Here is a 21,722-nt window from a genome sequence, read left to right on the forward strand (position 1 = left end):
TTTTTAAAACCCCACCAAGTTAGTTAATCAATACTAATCCCTAGTAGATACACGTCACCCTGCAAACCAGAAGTAAACTTAACACAACATCCCTACACCCACCCACTTAAAATAAAGAGAAAATTGATGGGCTTTTACTTCATATTGATATGCAGACTCTGTTAGAACAGAGGAGGAATGAATGACAGAGTTGAGGGCCCTCCACTCAGAACATTCTGTCACCAACCTGCAGAGGTTTAAATCTGGGAACACTTTGTTCAAGTACATTTCAGTTGATCTCACTCATTATGGTGAAATGGGGGGAAAATACAGGCTTACAGATACAAGTTACCTGAGACATAAAGGCTTTTAAAGATCACTATCAAAACTCTGAATCGCATCTGGATGCAGAAAGGCCTCACACACACATTGAGCAGAAGGGGTGTCAGAGTGAGACCTTGTGGGACCTTCCATGAGACCAGCCTCAGGGCAGATTAGTTCATAGTGACACTAGAAGAAGGATGGGCCAACTTTTTGGCCTGAGGGCCACATCAGGGTGTGAAACTGTATGGAGGGCCAGGTAGGGAAGGCTGTGCCTCCCCAAACAGCCTGGCCCCGCCCCTATCCGCCCCCTCCCACTTCCCGACCCCTGACGGCCCCCCTCAGAACCTCCAGCCATCCAACCCTGCCCTGCTCCTTGTCCCCTGACCGGCCCCTCCCAGGACCCCCACCCCTAACCGCCCCCCAGGACCCCACCCCCTATCTAAGCCCCACTGTTTCCCGTCCCCTGCCCGCCCCAGAACCTCCGCCCCATCCAACCACCCCCTTCTCCCTGTCCCTTATCCAATCCCCCCTCCCGGCCCCCTTACCATGCCACTCAGAGCAGAATGTCTGGCAGCTGCACCGCCGGCTGGAGCCAGACATGCTGACGCACTGCCCTGCAGGAGCGGGAGCACACAGCCCCGCCATCCAGAGCGCTGGCCATGCGGCGGTTTTGCTGCAGGGGAGTGGAGGACAGCAGCGGAGGGGCCGGGGACTAGCCACCCGGGCCAGGACCTCAAGGACTGGGTAGGACAGTCCCGCGGGCCAGATGTGGCCCCCATACCATAGTTTGCCCACCTCTGCACTAGAGGGTGGTGTTGAGTAACCACTAAAGTAATTTTATATCTAAGTGGCCCTTGGTTGGGCAGTATGTGGACACTTCTCATGTGTAAACATATTAGAGAAAGCAGTGATGTAACCAAGTCTTCTGCAAAATGTTGCCAGCGCTGGAGAAGAGCGTGTGCATACAGTGATGGTGGTAGGGTTAATCATATTTATAAAAATTTTAATTCAGGGTTTGTTTTTAGTTTTATTCCTAACCCACCACACAGCAATATAAATACTTGTCTCAATGGTTATGACCAAGAATTTAAATATATTCCTTACATACATAAATCCTTTACTGTACTGGTTACTGATTTGTTCTGAAAGCATTTTAAGACAATATAACCTATATAAACCTTGCAACTCTCAGTTGTGATACCGTCACAAGCTAGAGTCTGTATCATAAAGGTGCACATAGCTAGCTAGTGTCGCAGGAGGTAAAGATCAGTTGTAATTTCTATTACAGTTTTGCTTTTATGGATTTATAAATACATTGTTTTAACTGATATTGGGATAAAACTGGCATACTAGTTGGCAACGTAATTGCAATTTTTCTGCTCATGAATAGCTTGACTTGGTTAAACACTGTTTCTCAATATGTAGTAGAACAACTAAAAATAATTTTTGGTGCTGTCAGATTTTTTTGAGGACTCTGCTTTACCTAATTAATTCTTTGGTATTTTTTGTTGAAGACAAATTTTGAAAAATGGCTATTGGACAGTTTAATGTTTTTATCCGTGTTACAGAGAAGTTTTCATAAAATCACCACCACATTATTGCATAGAATACTATATGATCTGTATATTTGTCCGATTGTTGTAAGAGGGCTTTACTGTATGAAGACAGAGATAATTCAAGGAGAGGTTGATTACCCATAGGCAGGAAAGAGTAGAATGGCTTCAAATAGCCATCCAGCAACCAACAATTAAGAGACAGTGCAAGAACCAATCATTCACGTTGATGTCATACCTCTGACCCTCTGCTAAACTCACCAGAAAAGCTTGTCAAGACAGGGGTCCCATCAAGTAAACAAAAGAGAACCTAAAGGCCCTGGAAACTGAAACAGAGGACTTCTCAGAGGGATTAAAAGTGACGCTTTCTAGGGAAGGGAGAGTTGTTTGCAGGAGACAGTAAAGAGAGGCCTGCCTAGGGTTTCTAACACAGAATGACAAGCCTCTAGGTAAGACAGACCTGCGTATAGGCTGTTTATTGTTTTAAAAAACCCTTTTTTCCCCCTTATGTTATGCTTTGTTCTTACCAAGATTAAACAATATTTTGGTTTGAGAAGGCTGTCTGGTCACTGTATTTACCACTGGTCACGGACTCCCAAAGAACTACAGGTACTGAATCTAGTCAGACCTGCCAGGTACGCACAATCGATACACAGGGTACTGTAGCCCAGAACCCTGTCTAAGAGTGGGAGAATTGCTTGGTTCCACCTCAGGAGAGGTAAAGGCACAAGGTCTGAGACCTGATGTGGTGCACTCAGAGACTGGAGAGGAAAGAGAGGTGCAGCTAGCCCTGTATCCATGACAAGTGTAAATCAAGATGACTCCACTGAAGTCAATAGTTGCTCTGGTGTAAGTGAGATCAGAATCTGGCCCAGTGTTCTAAAATGTAACACAGGGGTGAGCAAACTTTTTGGCATTGGGTTTTGGAAATTTTATGGTGGGCCGGTTAGGGGAGGCTGTGCCTTTCCAAACAGCCAGGCATGGGCCGGCCCCCACCCTGCTTCTCGCCCCCGATGCCCCTCCCCGGGACTCCTGCTCCATCCAACCCCCCCTGTTTCTTGACGACCCCCCAGGGACCCCTGCTCCATCCACCCCCCATCCCCGACCACTCCTGGAGCCCCCACCCGGGACCCCTGCCCCATCCAACCCCTCCTCTCATCCTGACTGCCCCCGCGGGAACCCTGCCCCATCCAACCACCCCTTCTCCCTGACCACCCCCAGAACCCCTGCCCCTGACTGCCCCCTGCCGCCCATCCAGCCCCCCCTCCTTCCTGACTGCCCCCCCCGGGATCCCTGCCCCCATTCAACCCCCCTGTTCCCTGCTCTCTGACCGCCCTGACCCCTATCCACACCCCCGCCCCCGGACCACCCCTGCCCTCTATCCAACCCTCCCTCCCCCGCTCCCTGCCCCCTTACTGCTTGCCTGGAGCACCGGTGGCTGGCAGCTCTACAGCTGCGCCTCCTGGCTGGAGCCAGCCACGTTACTGTGCAGCACAGAGCACCGGGTCAGGCCGCGGCTCTGCAGCTGCGCTGCTCCAGGAGTTTGCTACCCTGCTGCCCAGAGCACTGTGCCAGCGGTGCAATGAGCTGAGGCTGCGGGGGAGGGGGAACAGTGGGGGAGGGGCCGGGAGCTAGCCTCCTGGGCCGGGAGCTAGCCTCCTGGGCCGGGAGCTCAGGGGCCGGGCAGGAGGGTCCCAGGGGCTGGATGTGGCCCGCGGGTTGTAGTTTGCCAACCTCTGCTGTAACAAATCATGCCTAAAAGCCCACTATTTCCCTGTGTATTTTAAAGATATTTATCTGTGCTAATAACTATAAACAACAAATTTAGCCACTAACAAAAAATTGTACTGCTATTATAACAGATCAAGTATGCCAATGAAGGAAACTCAACAGTTCTGATCAGTAACTTTATATAGAGACTGGATAAGCCAAAGCCCATCTTCACTTCACCATCCGGTGTCCATGCATTGAAGTACACATTATGGTAAGCAAGAACCATCACACCACATTCTTTAACCCCTGCAGCACTTTACTGCCTCTCCATTAAGTTTCTTTGTTGAATTTGTTCATTTTTGCCAGTTTAACATGGACATTTAACCTTCAGGTAGGTTAGGCTTGAAATATAAGTTGTGTATAAATAAATAATAAAAACATTATTTACAAAAACGTATTACAGTGAAAACAGTTATTGTTTTGGTTTTGAACATTCCCCTGAAATGCCTGCAAACTTTACAGCATTGTAGGAGAGCCAGAAGGTGAAACTGACCAGTCTGTTTTCATTGCCCAAGTTATACCAAATCCAAAAGGCAAACAAATTGAAATTTTAAAATCTAAAACTTTTTGTACTTTCATTTTTAATAAGATGTTATTAGTAACACAGGTACGGAAATGAGATTTTTTTTTAATTATGTGATTTTTAACCAGATAGGTTTTTTTCTATATATTTTTGCTCACTAAGCCAGTCTCTTCATTGTCAGTGAACACTGCCCTTACCTTCATGTGTGATTTGAGATTGTCCTTGCGTGCACAACGAAATGGACAGAGTGGGCACTGATGACTTTTTAAACCTGTATGAATCACCATGTGTCGTTTCCAGTAACTCTTCCTCTTTATAACCAACCCACAGATTGGACACTGAAAAGGTTTTCCTCCTTCTTCTTCTGGGGCTTGGTGGAGGGAGAAAAGAAAAAGAGAAGGTCCTTTACAGCTACTGGTAGAATACTTTCCCCTCATAAACATACCAAAATATCATTTTACAACTTTAGATTTTCATCTGCAAAGACAGACATAGTACTGGTTAAACACCAACGCCCAACAAAGGTTTCAATTCCTCTCCTTCCATATTCAAACCTCCCTAATCTAGTTATGCTCCCTCTTGAAAGCTGTAATTTAAGATTCATTTATCAAGTTAAAAGTCTCAAAAACTCATTGGATAGCCAATAGGCGATGCTACTCTTCCTCACCTGGCCCTATACTTCTCACAAACATCATTCGGTAGCCAAATTTCCTATCTGCTGCCAGCTTGATCAGGGAAAAAATGCTTAACTCTTGATTTTAGAAGTGGTTAATTCCAGTATTTGATGGATAATGAAAAAATAAGATATTAAATACAGAATAATTCACACTTCTTAACCATAAACCATGCTGGCATCATAAACCGGACATGCTCAAGGCCAATACTGAGTGTTTTCAGAATCCCTGCTGTTGAACTTGTTTACTTATGGCTCAAGCAGATGCTGCTGCTGCTTCAGTCATCAGGTGACTTTAGGGTCATGGGATTTTTTTATTCTTCTATCCTGTTTCTCTGGTTGTCAGTGCATTAAACCTATTGCCTTTTTCTAGACATTTGGATGCTATTTTGCACAGTATCATCCATTGTAGGAGGGAATGGCAACCAAGGCCCAGGAAATTTACCTACTAAGTATGGAATAATCACCATGCTAAGGAGAAGGAGATTCTTTGACTTGACACAATTAAACATTCTGACATCTCACTACAAATGCCTCTGCCCATTACGAGGAAGTCTGTAGTGTTGTCATTGAACTAGAAGACAATTTTTGTGATTGCTAAAAGGCAGTTTGATTATTTCCGAAAATTCAGAAGTCAGTAGTGTTTATCCTGCTATTTGGAATTATTTCCAGACTATTTCAGTTCATTATCTAACGTATTCATCAGCTATTTTCTACCTGCAAGAATTCATGAAATTTAACATTTCCTGTGATTGGAAACCAACTAATAAAACCTCCAGAATGATTTTGTAATGTGTTTCAGGATAATTCCTACTAGCTGGTAGGAGACAAAAATATAATTCGTCTGATTACATAGTCCTTCTGACCTAATCAACAAGCCTGAGAAAGAGAGTACATTTTCAATATGTGTTTTGCAGCTTCAGAAAACTTCATGAGTAGAATTTCTATCACACTCAATATATTATTAAATTACTCCATCATTGCATCTCTGAAAAATCAGCAGAAACCAACACTATAATTGCTAGTGTTTCACTTTTTTCATGTCTTTCCTTATTTCTTTATAAAATGTAAGAGAAACTACAGAAATATATACTAGTAGCATTTTTTATTCATCAAGTAATTTCTTTCTATCATGTCTCCTTTTGAGTAACTGGTTATCATCAGAAGGGAATCAGAAATAAATGTAGCAAGTTCTGTCACCTATTTTCTAACCCATTAATAATAGGTCTATAAACAAGGTGGCTTACCAGCAATTTTGCACATTACTTTAGGCCAAACCCAGAACTGGAGTGAGCGAGTACAACTCCGTTGATAACAATGAGAATTCCTAATATACAGGAATTGTGTAATCCACCACAAAAATGCAGCTATTTCTGGGCTGGAACACAAGAGTTGCTTATAACACTACACAATGTTTTAGCATAAGAAGCAAAGAATACTGGGCCTGCGTTGCCTCTCACTTATACTGACGTAAAAATCAGGAACAACTCCAATTAATTCTGTGGAGCTACATGACTGTAAAACTGATGTGAGAGGAGAATCAGACTCACGGAATCCAACTGAAAATCAGGAAGAATGTTGTAGGTGTTCTAGGCAAAGTGTTATTGCTCAAATGGGAATGTGATCCAGTCACAGGGACTAACACTCATTCTTGCAAAAGTGGCATGGGATCTTAAACAGGGAGTCAGGACCAATGTTCCCTCTAATTTTTCCCATCCATGTGCGGAATGAATTTTGTTATGTGCACCAATATGGAGTTGATGTGTAGCGGGGTGGGGCCGAGAGTTTCGGAGTGTGGGAGGGGGCTCAGGGCTAGGGCAGAAGGTTGGAGTCCAGGGGGTGAGGGCTCCGACTGGGGGTGCGGGCTCTGGGGTGGGGCTGGGATGAGAGGTTTGGGGTGCAGGCTTCCCCAGGGGTGCAGCAGGGAGAGAGGACTCCCCCCAGCCCTCTCTCCCCACAGCAGTCCCAGGACTGTGGGGGTGGGGAAGAAGAGGCGCCTCGCCCCACCGCAGCAGCCCCGGGGCTTGGCAGGGGAAAGGCGTCTGGCCTCGCCGCAGCAGCCCTGCAGCTGGGAGGGAGAGGTGTCTGGCCCCGCCGCGGCCCCGCACGCCCCAAGCTCCCCCACCACCACCCTCCACCTCACCCCACACCTACACATACCCCCTATTTCCCACCTCACCCCACTACCATCTTCCAGGCGCACCTGTGGCCACACCCCTGAGAGCAGTGTGCACTGCGCAGCTCTGCTAATTAAGTGCACGTCCCTTGGTGGCCTCCTGCGTGGCCGCGCATGCATGCACTTTAGAGGGAACATAGGTCAGGACTTCATTTTACATTTCATCCAAAAGACAGCAATACCAACTCTAAAATGTTTCATAACACCACTGGTACAGTGATTTAGTGGGTGCCACTTCAGTCTCTTCGTGCACCACCTTGAGATTTACTGGGCATCTCCCATCCAAGTAATGATCAGGCCTAACTAAGGTTAGCATGTGAGATCTGACAAGACCACAATCTGATGTGCTATTGCTCCTTATATACTAAAAAAAGTTTATGAACTCAGAGCTTACTTCATGCAGTAGGCCTGTTAAGCATATTTCCCCCTTTACTGCCTCCTTATTTTTTCCAATATCTAGTAGTTGATCTCAGTGACCATTGGCTATACGGATATCTTCATTGCTGATGAAAGAAGCTGACTCATAATAACTGGAAGCAGACTTTCTTCAGCTATAAAATATATGGGAAAATCTGCCAATCAGTGCCTTCAGGGAAAATATGTTTATTTTACTGGCAACACAAGCATGTCCTCAAGAGAAGACCCACACAAACAGACAAAACTTTAGAAAATGAAATATTATATTATGCTTTCAGTGCCATAAAAACGTGGCTGCAAAAAGAATTACTGCCATAAAACCATGGCTGCAAAAAAGAATCAAAGGAATGTGTGACATTTATTTTCATAGCAAATATACATGATCAAGTGCCCAACTCAGTATTTTAGAGGAGTACTGTAATGTCTACTGCTCAAAAGTCACACAACAGTGACCTCTTTCTGCAAGCTGTATGTCTCTACAGCAGAAAGAATGATTACAGAGAACCAAATTCCTTCAAAATCCAAATACCCTATCTCATTGCTTTTCTTGGTCCCTTATTTTCATTTGGTCAATTCCTTTCCAGTCAAAAACTAATGAGCATGTCAGAAAGGGAGCTAGAATTCAACAAAAATCTTTGTTATTAATCTATCGTGATAAAGTTTGTTTGGATGCCAGCTGAGGTTGGTGAAGGCCCAGTACATATAAACTGATCCTATTTTTTATATATAAAGCAAAGGGAAATGATTGTTTCATGGTTACCAAGGCCCTGAGGTAACATGCTCCCATTACTGCCTTTCAGCATTCCTGTGTCTTAAGCAGAGTAGACGCTAGAGATTTCACTGCATCACAGCCAGTTTATGAATTGCCAGCACTGCATATATACTTAGATGCACTCCTCTTTTCCAAGGTGTACAGATAAAAATTCACAATTCGTTAGCCAAACATATAGAAGTTGGATTTTACTACAATAAAAAAGTTTCTCTTCTGCATTACTCTTCCTTATCAAGTAACTAATCATGTGAATGCCTTTTGCACATGCAGTAAATAAGCAGATAATATTAACATTTTTGGAATAGTGTAGTATAGTAAATATAACTGAATCCTTGCTATTCCCTCTCTTTAAGGGCTTGTCTATATGAGAAAGTTATACCGGTATAACATTAAAAGTGTGAATTTAAATGAATACATTTACACTAATATAACTCCATATGTGGACAGTCTTATTCCTGTATAAGAAGTTTTTTCCAATTTAATGTAAACCCCTTCCAAAGCAACATAAGCTTACCTGAAAAAAACCCAGTTTATGCAGGAATAAAAGTGCCCACAAAACTATATCAGTTTAACTATACTACTAAAACTGCGCCATGTAGACAATCCTTAACAAACTAACACCCAAACCTTTTATCTTGTGAAGGCTTTTGACCAGCTTCCTCATCCTAATTATCAGAATTTCATTGTTAGCAAGAAAACACCTAAATTCCATGGAGATGTCCGTGGAAATATGAACATTTGATGCATGCAATTTTTTTAAAAAGAAATGTCAGTATGTATAAAAGAAAATATTTCTTATTTTGATAATTGAAATAATATAATTACTCACATTCTTTCCTGATTTCTTTTGTTAGTAGTACTGTTTGCAATAGGCCTATATCTTAGAATGCTGACAGAACTAAGGGAGGAAGAGGGAGGGGGTGAGCCAAGAAGTATAAAGTGGGTTTTGTTGAGCAGAATTAGGAAAAAGCAGTTCATTTTCTTCTATTTTTTATGATAAAGAATTGTGAAAGAATGAACATGAGAGATTTGTTCGTGCTTCTGCAGAAAATTTTAATGAAAAGTGGCAACACAATAATATACTCTGGTAAATTAGGACAGGGTAGTAAGCGATTATACAAAAGTCCATTTGTGATACAGACAGCAGGAGGGAAAATTCTCCCTTGTCCAATATTTCAAAAGCACTGGTTTTGTACATGTTCACTGATACCATAAGCTCCCTGACAGGGATTCTTTGATCTTCCCCATTAAATATTTCTTGTGTGGACCTATTCTGAACTTGGTGAGGAAAAAATACATTTGTATGGAATAAAAAAAAAAATGTATTGAACTGTACACTCATTACTTTTCAAATATGGAAACATTTGTGAAGGTTTGATCTTCAAATGGTAGTTTAAAAGCTATCCTATTGTTTATTTTGTTCTTATTTTCATAATAGGTGGAAACAATACAAACCAGACCAGAGAATAAGAGTTAAATAAATCTAGAGCAAAACAAACATGCCTTACTTGACGGTTAAGATAAGTGTCCATACCTGTATTAGTGGGCTTAGAAATTCTTCCTTTAGGGACTGGAAGTAGCAATAATTCCAAAGACTGTGGTGGAGTTACTTTCTCTTGCTTCATCTCTGAAAGCTGCAGGGGATCCGCTGCAAGTAGTGACTTTTTCTTCTCAGCCAACAGGCTGCCCGCAGCCCTTGCAGCCACCTCCTTGAGTAGGGCAGCTGAAGAGGTCATTGAGGCCAGGGAAAGGAAAGAACTAGCTGGAGGTGGGTGGTCCTGCCCAGGAGTCATGCTTCTTTCACTAACTTTCTTTGATAAAGCCGCTAAGGTTGAGCTGGCAGACTGAGAACTAAAAGGTGAAGAAAAGGATTCAAATCTTATAGTATCTTCAGTCCTTGAAAGTGATTGGTCCTGAAGAACTGCATTGGCTGCGGCTTTCAATTTCAGGATAGCTGAATCTGGGGACAAACCACAGGTGGTGGCTGAGTTTGGCAACCATTTACCTTGATTCCATATAAACCGATTACTTGCATTGTATTGATCATTTTGTTCCTGTTTCTCAGCAAGCTTTCTGGCAAGAACACTTAGCTGCTGGGCATGATGAGAAGGTGGAGAAAAGGAGAGATCTGAACCAACATTTACAGGGGACTCGACCTTGCCATTGACTGTAACAGCAGTGTCCAGCTTGAAAGAACCGGCCTCCAGAAGCCTTCTCAGGTTACTGCTCAGTGGCTTATTTGGGCCAGGAGGTTCATCTTCACACAAAGACGACACATCAGGAGAAAGGTGTTCTTTGCTCTGTAATGTGTCTCTTAAAGCCTCATTGTCAATAGCTACCAGCTCCAGCGTGTTGCTGCTGGGAGTTGCACTTCCCAGAGAAGTATCCGGGGAAGTGGACTGTGCCTGGATTCTATCCTCAAGAGATAACTTAAAGTTTTCCTGGACTTCTCCATATGATGCTTCTGATGGGGTCTCTGAAGAGTTTCCAAACCAGTGTTCTTCTTCACTAAGTTCACCTTCCACTTCCTCCTGTCTAGTACCATCTGTGGGATACCAAGAACCACAAGTTTATTTCCAAAATATTAATGTGTCCTTAATGCTAAGTGTGTGAAGCTCTCTTAATACCTCCAGTTCTCGTCTCACCCCAACAAGATTCTAATGAATGCTAGGGACAATTGCATCAGGGTGAGCCTTAAAGCTGGAGCATTTTGAACAGTTACTAAACATTTGTCTCAAGTGCTTTCATTTGGCATCTGGACTAGTCAGAAGAGGTGGCTTTCAGGAAAAAAAGAATGAAAGAGTGGAATAATAAAAGGAAATAGTGGAATAAAAATGAAAGCTTGATGGACTTGTTATCAGTAAGTCCCTAAAAACTCACTAAGTCAGTGTAACTGTATAATTGTAGTAAGGTATTTGCATGACCAGAGCATGGGCATCATTTATAGATGGCTATTATTTAAACCAACATGGTCTGCTAATTTCTCACAATGTTATAATTTCAGTGGTGTAAAAGCAGTGACGTATTTGACCCACTGAATACTATATACGGTACCTAAAACTCTGTAAGCTTAGTGCAGAGATGTCTTCAAAAGGCAGACCAGGTGTTGAATCACTTGTATTAATAGTAGTTGCCTACAGTTATTTTAATCTTAGCCTAATCTGCACTGCGCCCTATTTTTGAAAAAATGAAAATTTGTTGCTGTAATACATGTTTCTTTTCTGAATAGCTGGGAGTAATAACACTTGAACTGCAAGCTAATGTATTGATCTTGCCAGCTATTTAGCGAGGAAACGTAACATACAACAAATTTTCTTGCAGTGGAAACATGCTTTAACAAAAAATCTTAAGGAAGCGCTAAAAGTTAAAACAAAGAACATACTAAATGGAATTTTGTTTTATCAAATGAAAAGGGTTTCTTTCGTACAGTTAGCCACATTTTTTCTTGACAGGTGATTCCAACATATCTAGTCTCTCTCTGGAGAGCTGACTGGCAGTGTTTAAAGTGTGGTGACCCTGGATTGCTCTTCTTCACAATGGTTATTCAGAGAGATATAGATGTGACTAAAGATTTTTGTCCATCTAGCTGGCCAATCAGAATGTCGTAAGGAACAATAGCAATGTTAGAATTAAATTTATGTTATCTCCTCTTGCCAGGTACCTTTCTCACATATCTTGCTTTTAGACTGAATGTCCCACAGTATGAAAGAGTCACAGGACTCGTACTACAGCAAATCAACAAAAGGATTTAAAAAAATATGGACACTGCTATTACGATTTTATGGTACATACTGTATATTCCCTGATTCCTTATTCATTTCCAACAAGTTAAAAAAACTTTAGATAGCAGCTGATGAACAAGTAATAATTAATACCTAGCACTTATATTGCACATTTCATCCACACATGCAGCCTCAGCCAACAGATATTTAAATAAAACCTGCCATAGAAAATATATGAAGCGAGAGTTCCTCCTCCTGTTCCACTCTACTTTAACTACTGCAATGTGGCTGCCTCCAGATCCCAAACTTGCCTCCAACAGTGGAGAGAAAGTTCTTCCCCAGTATCTCTATCCCCAACACCAGCTTGGATTTTTTACCCATCAGCTCCTTAGTCCCCTGAAACAGGATCTCTTCTAACTGCTGGCACTGTTCTAGTTCTCCACTTCTCAGTACTTCCCTGCAGCATCAAGTCCTCTTTACTTTAAGGCTAATGTTGAGAGCTGGCATCCGAATCCTATCATGAACACAGTTCAACTTCCATTTAAACATTAGTGTTTTGGTTTTAAAGCAGCTGTATGAAGCCTGATGGTTTTGTATCACATGGGAGCAGGTGCATGTTGGGGAGGAGTTTAGTTCATATGGATTCATGCCCCCCTGTGCTTGAGCAAACCTGAAAACTCAAAGAAACACACCTGAACCCACCAACTTTCCTATGGTTTCAAATTAAATCATAATCCCCTCCCCAGAATCCAGGATGTTCATTTGACAGTTGGAGCTGGTCTGCTTGAACTGTGTGTCATCCTCAGGGAGCCTATCAACAAACTCTGGCTGTATTTTGAATTTGTGTTGGACAATTTGCACAGCTCTATTTGAAAAGACACAAGATTTTCTCATAATTATATCTGACTCATTGCTTATGAGGAGTCCTGGAAAACTTGGAAGGAAAATATATTTCCTTACTGAATTTTTCCATCATATACACGCTATACATTGTTACTGCAGGGATACTTATGAGCATAAGGGTTGGTATTGAATTTTTTTTTATTAGAAAATTAAGTTCTAGTCTTGGGGAGTATAAATTGCCTGGACTTTGCAAATGGATAAGTTAATGAGAATTTGACTGAAAATTTAATGTAACTTCAGTGGGAGCAGAATTTGGCTGGAGCATCTCACTAACTTCTATGTAAATTATCCAACAATTGTTCGAGTGTCTCTTGTCAAGGATTATGGGGCTGATCCTGTAAAGACTCTTCTTTGCTTACTCCCATGGGAACTCTGTACACACAGAGCATTTGTAGGATTGGTCCTTGAATTGTTTGTCAATATTTGACATCAGTGGAAGTTGTAAGTACTCAGCATGTCTCAGGATCACATCTAGACAAATTGGAGTATTGGGCCAAAAGAAATCTGATGAGGTTCAAAAAGGACAAGTGCAGCGTCCTGCACTTAGGACGGAAGAATCCCATGCACCGCTACAGGCCGTGGACCGACTGGCTAAGCAGCAGTTCTGCAGAAAAGGACCTGGGGATTACAGTGGACAAGAAGCTGGATGAGAGTCAACAGTGTGCCCTCATTGCCAAGAAGGCCAACGGCATATTGGGCTGTATTAGTAGGAGCATTGCAAATAGATCAAGGTAAGTGATTATTCTCCTCTATTCGACACTGGTGAGGCCACACCTAGAGTACTGAGTCCTGTTTTGGTCCCCCCACTACAGAAGGGATGTGGAAAAATTGGAAAGAGTCCAGCGGAGGGCAACGAAAATGATTAGGGGGCTGGGGCACATGACTTATGAGGAGACGCTGAGGGAACTGGGGTTATTTAGTTTGCAGAGGAGAAGACTGAGGGGGGATTTGATAGAAGCCTTCAACTACCTGAAGGGGGGTTCCAAAGAGGATGGAGCTAGGCTGTTCTCAATGGCGGCAGATGACAGAACAAGAACCAATGGTCTCAAGTTGCAGTGTGGGAAGTCTAGGTTGGATATTAGGAAAAACTAATTCACTAGAAGGGTGGTGAAACACTGGAATGAGTTACCTAGGGAGGTGGTGGAATCTCCATCCTTAGAGGTTTTTAAGGCACTGCTTGACAAAGCCTTGGCTGGGATAATTTAGTTGGTGTTGGTCCTGCTTTGAGCAGGGGATTGGACTAGATGACCTCCTGAGTTCTCTTCCAACCCTAATATTCTATGATTAGAGGACAGAAATGAGCCAGTCAAAGTACATCCTAAACTTGCTAACAGTGTTAAAAATCCAACCAAATACTTCGACAGCTGTTGCCACTGATTTAGCTCAGTATGAGGCATGTTTCGGTAGAACCCCAAATATGTGCAACAGTAAAAGTGCCAAACCCTCTTTACTAACTTATTTACCTTGTAAAAAATATAGTGACACTCTGCTTTGAGAGGAAATCAGATTCAAAGGCAAATCCTAATGACCAGAAATAATGACTAGGTAAATTCACAGAGAGAGTTCAAAAAAGAACTAGATAAGTTCATGGAGGATAGGTGCATCAATGGCTATTAGCCAGGATGGGTAGGGGTGGTGTCCCTAGCCTCTGTTTGCCAGAAGCTGGGAATGGGCGACAGGGGATGGATCACTTGATGATTACCTGTTCTGTTCATTCCCTCTGGCGCACCTGGCATTGGCCACTGTCGGAAGACAGGGTACTGGGCTAGATGGACCTTTGGTCTGACCCATTATGTCCGTTCTTATGTTCTTACGAAATTATATTTTATGATTCTACCCTATGGGTATTTTCCCTTTTTATTTAAAAGTATCAGTACATTAGAATTTGCTGATTTGCTGTGGATATTACACAAGCTTCAATTTTTTTTTATTTTTTTTTAAAAAAAAGCACATTTCTGAAAACTAAAAAAACCCCAGTCAATTATGCCTTGGACTTATCCAGCCTAAATCAACTGCTGGAATTGTTTCTCTGGCACCAATACAATACATGCTTGCCACACAGGAGAGTGAAAGGCAAGGGAGATGAATGAACTAGACATAGGGTAATATAGATGTCAGAGAGTCCAGGGATGAGGAGGATGCAGTACAACACAGGCCAAACAGAAAGCCTGAACAAGCTTTAGCTGTGTGGATAGAAATAAATGATCAGACCGCAAAAATGTTACAGAGGCAGAATGGGAAAACCTAGACACAGTTAGGAAAAAGGAGGCATAGAATGACTTCCAGATTATCAGCTTGATGATATCAGCAAGATGATCTGGGAGGAAAACTAAGGAGAGTGGGAAAGGAAAAGAAGTGGAATCAGGAGAAGATGGTGTCATGGAAGGGCAAGATTTTGAGAAGTCAGGTATTGTCAATCAGTGTCAAATGCAGCCAGGGGGTCAAGGAGGATGAAGGAGCAGAGGACTTGAAATTTAGCCAGTAAAAAGTCGCTGGAGACCTTGGACAGAACAGTGTCAGTGGAGTGGAGAGGACAGAAACCAGATTGGAGGGGATCCAGCATGAAATTAGTGTAGAGAAACTCAAAGCAGTGCTTGTGAACAGCACATTCAGTGGGTACTATATCAACCAACAATGGAATTGTAACTCAGAATTTAATACAAACCTGAAAATTAGTATTGCCAACTTTCAAATCGCACAGAACTCCGAGCACCCTTGCCCCGCCCCTGCCTCGAGGCCCTGTCCTGCCCCTTCTCTGAGGCCCCATCCCTGCTCACTCTATTGCCCCTCCCTCTGTCACTCGCTCTCACCCACCCTCACTTGCTCACTCATTTTCACTGTGCTGGGGGCAAAGGGTTGGGGTGCGGGCTCCGGCTGGGGCCAGAAATGCAGAGGTCAGGATGCAGTTCCTGGCCAATGGGAGCTGCAGAGCCGGCGCTCAGGGTGGCGGCATCATGCGGAGCCTCCCTGGCCGCCCTTGCAGGGAAATGTCACCCTTCCTGGTAGCTGTGCGGAGCCAGGTAGGGAGCCTGCCAGCCCTGCCAACTGGACTTTTAACGGCCCAGTCAGCAGTGCTGACTGGAGCCACCAGGGTCCCTTTTCAACTGCGTGTTACAGTCAAAACCGGACACCTGGCAACCCTACTGGAAATATATGGAAGAAAATAATGGGAAAATAATGGCTCTGTCAGCTTTCCTAATACAGTACATATCTGTACCATGTAAATAACTTACCTTCAAATACATTATTTTTAACTCTGAAACCCTTCCCACCCCCAAAGATCACATGCTAATTCTGCGTCACTTTTATCTGTGTGCCTCTGGCTGCCAACTCCACATGAATCTTTGTTAGTTTCACACCAAGATGTGATAGAAAGTCAGCAACCGTAGGGCTAAAGAATAGTAGCTGTGCAACCATATGATAAAAAATACCTGGGAAGTGAATTTTACAGAATCCCATAAAAGTTGTCCAACCCAGCCCAAAAACCTGCCGACTAACTTTTTATTATTTGAAATGCTGAAAAAGGCTGCCTTTTAACCAGTTAGAATAATAAAAGCTATTAGGCAGTTTTGAGGGTTGGGGAACTTTTATGGTTTTCTGCACTGACTGGACTGTACCAATCTTGCAGGGACTGCTATGGAGTGGGGGATACGTTCCCACTGAAGTTCCAGAAACTCCCCTCCACAAAATGGCATTTACAGCAGTCTCGGAATAGACTATACATTCAGAGTAGTGTAGAATGCTGATTTTCCCACAGGGATGCTGAAGAAAAATCATGATTTTAATAAAGGCCTGCCTTAGCTTCTGTACTACATTTACAGCACCAACTAAAACTGAAAAGACACAGTTGCATAAACAGCACATGGATGCTGGAGTGCACACCATCCCCCATAGTTCCCTCATGATGCTGGTGACCTATAATAGATAAGAAGCACAGGAAGTCTGTCTCTTCTCTCAGTGGAACTTTTGGTTCACTGATGATTCATCTAAGGACCATTCAACTCTTGGCCTCATCACAAAATGGTTTATCAATGTGGCTGGTGCCCGACCCAATGGGGTCAACACCAAGCATCTCCATTGTAGACTGACCTAGAGAGTAGCACAGCTATAACAGGAAAAAGCCAGAAAACAACTTCTCCTACATTCTGTCTTTCTCCCCCATATTTAGAATATGTGCAAATATAAACACAATTAGCTAGAGAGAAAAGCCCTAGGAGTGATCCTATATTTCATCTCCATGTCTTCTATAATAACGATTTTCCCCAAGGAAAAAGAAAAATCACAATTTTAAGGCAAGACAGCAGCTCTATTACCATTCTTTGTTTAAATTGTCATTATAAACCTCAAAAGAAATCATTAGGTTGAATACTCTATGAGAGAACTTTTTTAACCATAACACTCTGAGATTAGTCAGATGCCATAAAAATATTTTCAAAGGAGACCACCTTGTAGGCCGTAGCATGTCATACAAGAGCAGGCTACAAAAAGTGCTATCAATACCTGCTTGGACCACTATCCAGCTGATAGAGTGGACAATGATAGCAGATGTTTATAAAATGAGAAAAAGCCCTTATCTCCTTTTGAGAGAGTCAAAAGGAAATAAACCTCCCTTAGCACTGTTGATGTCAACCAACTACACAGAGGAGCAGTTCAAAGACCTAAAATGCAACAAAATATTCCACTCCTCCCACAACATATCTCATAGTATCTAATGCTTTTAGGTTTAATGGGGAATGAGTAAACTACAGTAGCCAACTTTGCTGAAAGATAACTAATGCCCTATGAAGTAACATCCCATAACAGATATTTGGACACAACTTTCATAACCTTACCACCAAATGGCGACCTCACTGACTTACCTTTAAAGGAACGAGCTGCCCTGTCTGTACATTAATAGATCAAGAGAGTTCACCTTGTTTATATGAAGAAAGAGATAAACTGTGACTGAGATCCAAATACCTTTGCTGGCATAAACCATCTAGACTTTTTTCAAATCTGAGACTAAAGACTGGGAAGCCCTTTACCAAAGGCCTGGGTTTTCTCTGAGTCCCCGTAAATCAGCCAAGCTGTCAGTTAGAGGTTTTGATGAAGCCCTATGAAGCTGACCAAATGGGAGGGAGCTCAATTACTACTTCTATACCTCCCACTGAACCTGCAGTCAGCACGAGTGATTTCATAGTCCACCTGGCCCATGAAGTTGTCTAGAAGGTGATTGTACTTGAGGACATGGATTCTCTCCTTATGGTCTCTCCATACTCAAGTGGCAATGCACCACATTCCTCACTGTACACTTAAAATGGTGGGTACATTTACACACCAGGGCTCACAGGTGGACCACTGAAAACTTCGCCTTCCTTTGGCTACCAGGAAAAGAGAACTTTTAAATTCGATAAGATTCTCCTGAGTTACACAACAGATTGTTTACTTTTTTGGGAGGCGTTTTGCTTTGACATCTTCTAAATGTCTTTCTACAATGACAAGTTGTTCCAATCAGGAAGTGTCAGATCCCAGGGTTGGCAGAGATGCTGGCTTTCCTGAAATGCAAATAAGGTCAGCTGTCATCTCAACAGTTCTGCCATCTCTAGCACACAAGGAAGCCTTGTCATCTGTTTCCATTTGGGGAGGGAAGAGAAACTGGAGTCTTGCTGCTAACAGAAGTTGTCTGGGAAAGACCATTTAAGCTTTCCCATTAGGCATATCAATATGGGTATTAACCCATACACCAGTCTAGATAGCTGTCTGGAAAAGCTGGCTCTGTATCCAAAAGGATCCCTAGATACGATCTTGACATCTGCAGCCTATACAAGATCTTCGCAGTGTCTGTTCTGAGTCAAATTGTTTTAAGTGATGGCCAAGTGAATGATCCTTCCTGCTTGCCCCTGAGGGACCTGCAATGGTTTTGGGACATTCTTGAACAAGAATTTGGCCCTGTGGATACTGAAAGAACTTCAGCTGCTCATTAACGAAGTTCACATTGAAAAGTTTCACATTAGTCACAGAACCACAGTCCAGATTGGTGCATTTTGAGCAGAAACACAGGAGGGCTGAATCCTGGCTATCTGCAGATACCGAGTCTGCAGATCGGCAGGCTCAGTTACCTGGCAGCCCACTTTCAAATGGATCAGAACCTTGCACAATGGCCAGATTCTAAGGAATGGTCTGCCGCCTCAGAGACCCTAGTCTAAAGACAAGTCACAACCACAAATTTGTTCAGACAAGAGCCCATGGTGCTATCAGTGTTTTGTCCTCCCTAGACACAGCAAATGAGGAAAATAGGGTCAAGTGAAGGTACCACCATGGTGTCGACCAGCAAAGCAGCATAATGGTTTCACCCATCAGCATGCAGTTTTATCTAAGGCTTGTGGAATGTGAAATCTAGTTAGGGGAATACCTCTATTTGAGGCAATGGGGAGAACCACACCACATGCTTAGGGTATGTGAGGGTAAAGGAGTGGAACAATGATCTTTGTTCTTTGGGATTTCTTTTATCCCCTTAAGGGCAATGCATTGAAGGGAGGGGGCTCAGAGATTTAAAGGAGGAATGATCATGAGACCAGATAAGACTTAAATATAGCAATCTGAGTCAGAGGGCTCAGAAAATGGATCATCCACATTTTTGGAGAGGAATGAATGGTTACAGGTAGGCCACTGCCTTGAACAGCTCAAGTAATACCAGCAACATTTCCCTCCTGTTTATTAAAAAAAAATCTGTAAGCTGTTTTTGTAAATGGTGCTGTGGAGTTGTCATGCTCACTCCCCAAGCCTAACACGTGTTTTGGAGGATGTATCTGCCAACAGGATAGATCAAGGCATCTATCTTAAGGTTACTATATTCTTCCCTCCTGTCAAGCACCAAAAGGAGAGGGAGAGTTCCTATGCAGCTTAGTTTTTATGGAGTGGCCATTCACGAGAAACGGAGCATCTGATGAGAGACTGGAGAGGGGTGCTTAGTGTACGTGCTATTTATGCAAAATGTGTCTTCTAAGTTCTTATTGTTTAAAAAAAAGGCAAGAACATCTTACCTTCTAATCCTGATTTAACTGGATAGTCACATCAGATAAAAACTGTTGGTCCAATCTGTTTCGCACAATATCTATATTCCTACTATTGATTTCACCAAATTCTTACTCCCCAGAGCCTCCTGCCTATTCTCTCAGGGCCTTCAATTGTGTCTGACTCATCTAAATTAGAGCCTGTACGGGGCCTGCCACTGCCATAAATGGATGCACCAATAGCTGTTTTGACTGCTTCCTGGAAGAAAGTTGCACTTTGTTTACCTGAAATGTATTGCAATCCCCGCCACACCTTCAGGTCCTACAGCCAAAAGTAGGCATAAGCATACTTCTACATACTGGGCAATTTAGAGCAGCCAAGACTAAGTGATTTGTTTAGGCTATAGATTATTAAAACTTCAATGCACCTCGATGCATGCAACTTATTTGAGTGCAGCCAGTCATTTAAACCTGCCAGGGTCGTCAAGACAACTAGCCCAGACATAGGTGAGAGGTTTATTGCAGGAGTGGGTGGATGAGATTCTGCATTGTGCAGGAGGTCAGACTAGATGATCATAATGGTCCCTTCTGACCTTAATATCTTTGAGTCTATGAGTCTAGATTTCAGTCACCCTTCCAGCTGAAAAAGAGGGTGGACAAGAGGAAGTTTGAGCATCAGTTCAGATAGCACAAAGGACTGACTAAAAGTAAGAAAAGTATATAAGCATGCCTTGTGGCACACACACAATTTGCAATGAAGCTAAGAGTTCTCTGATCATAACTGCAACTTATTATCAAGGTCTACCAAAGGCATTTCAATGATCACAATAATTCTGGCAGCCATCTGAAAGCCTGAAATTGGTTTAAAGACTATTGGAAAAGGCAGCAAAGTACTGGAGTTATTAATTGAGCAGAGCAGGATCATTTTAAATTTTCCTCACAGGACACACCCAGCCATGCTGGAACAATTTGTATAGTGGAGGTGAAGAAAGCCATTGAAACGGTAAACCCTGTACATGATGGAAATCACTTCAAAACAGAGGGTGCTTCTGCACCCCCAGCACCCCTAGTTCCAGCACCTATGGACACACCATTAGCCAAAAGGCCAATCTAGGAACCAAAGTTGCACAGGCTGATTACCTGCTCCTTTACCCATTCATTTGAAGGGGCTGCTGTTATGTGTTGTACCCACTATATAGGATCTGTCCCCTTAAGCAATCAGAAGTAAATTTACCATAGCTGCCACAATGCTATCAGAAAAAATTGTCTGCTAAGGTTGATAAATTGGTCAATTATATGCCTCCTTGACTTTTATTCTTCTTGTGTAAATGTTTTCATCCTTACATTACCAATACCTGTTACAAGATGATGTGTGCATTGCCAAAACAACTGTTTAAATTACCAGGAGATCCTTAATTGAGCTAAATGGAATTACAGTTGGCTTATTAAAACAGGATTCTAAAAACAAAGCTGTAGAAAATAAAAATAAAAGAAAATAAAGATTACTCACAAGTACTCTTTGAAAATGTTGTCTATGCATATTTAAATTTTTGTGATCTGCACCTTTCCTGCCCCTAGCACCAGTGGGCTACAAGAATCTTCCAGAAAAGCAGTGCCTACTGGTTCTGCATCAGTGCCCCATTGTGCAGCCAATGATATATAAAAGGGCCATGCAGTCCCCTGCCATCTCAGTTCCTTGTACTACATCCCAAAGTCCTACGTGAGCGTAGAACTCTGAGGCAACACTCTCAAAGAACTATAGTCACTAGTTTCTTTTCTAGGGGGAATGCTGCATATTCCCACTTGAGGGAGTCTAAAGAACAGTACAATTCCAATGGTGTAATGTAGTGACGCCTGAAGATCAGGACTCCATTGTGCTAGATGCTGCACAAATGAGACAAAGATATGGTCCCAG

General features: G+C 42.7%; 1 protein-coding gene across 1 annotated transcript in view; it reads right to left on the reverse strand.

Annotated features, from left to right (window-relative positions):
• The window catches only part of ZNF827 (zinc finger protein 827), a 136,286-nt gene that overhangs the window by 102,183 nt on the left and 12,381 nt on the right, over positions 1–21,722 (reverse strand). Inside the window, exons 2-3 of the mRNA XM_007055710.4 lie at positions 9,725–10,735; positions 4,350–4,522 (exon numbers count right to left, since the gene is read on the reverse strand). Coding sequence (XP_007055772.3) covers positions 4,350–4,522; positions 9,725–10,735 — 1,184 coding nt within the window. The remainder of the gene's footprint in view (positions 1–4,349; positions 4,523–9,724; positions 10,736–21,722) is intronic.

The sequence above is a fragment of the Chelonia mydas genome, chromosome 4 (genome assembly GCF_015237465.2).
Source record: "Chelonia mydas isolate rCheMyd1 chromosome 4, rCheMyd1.pri.v2, whole genome shotgun sequence".
Lineage (NCBI taxonomy): Eukaryota > Metazoa > Chordata > Testudines > Cheloniidae > Chelonia > Chelonia mydas.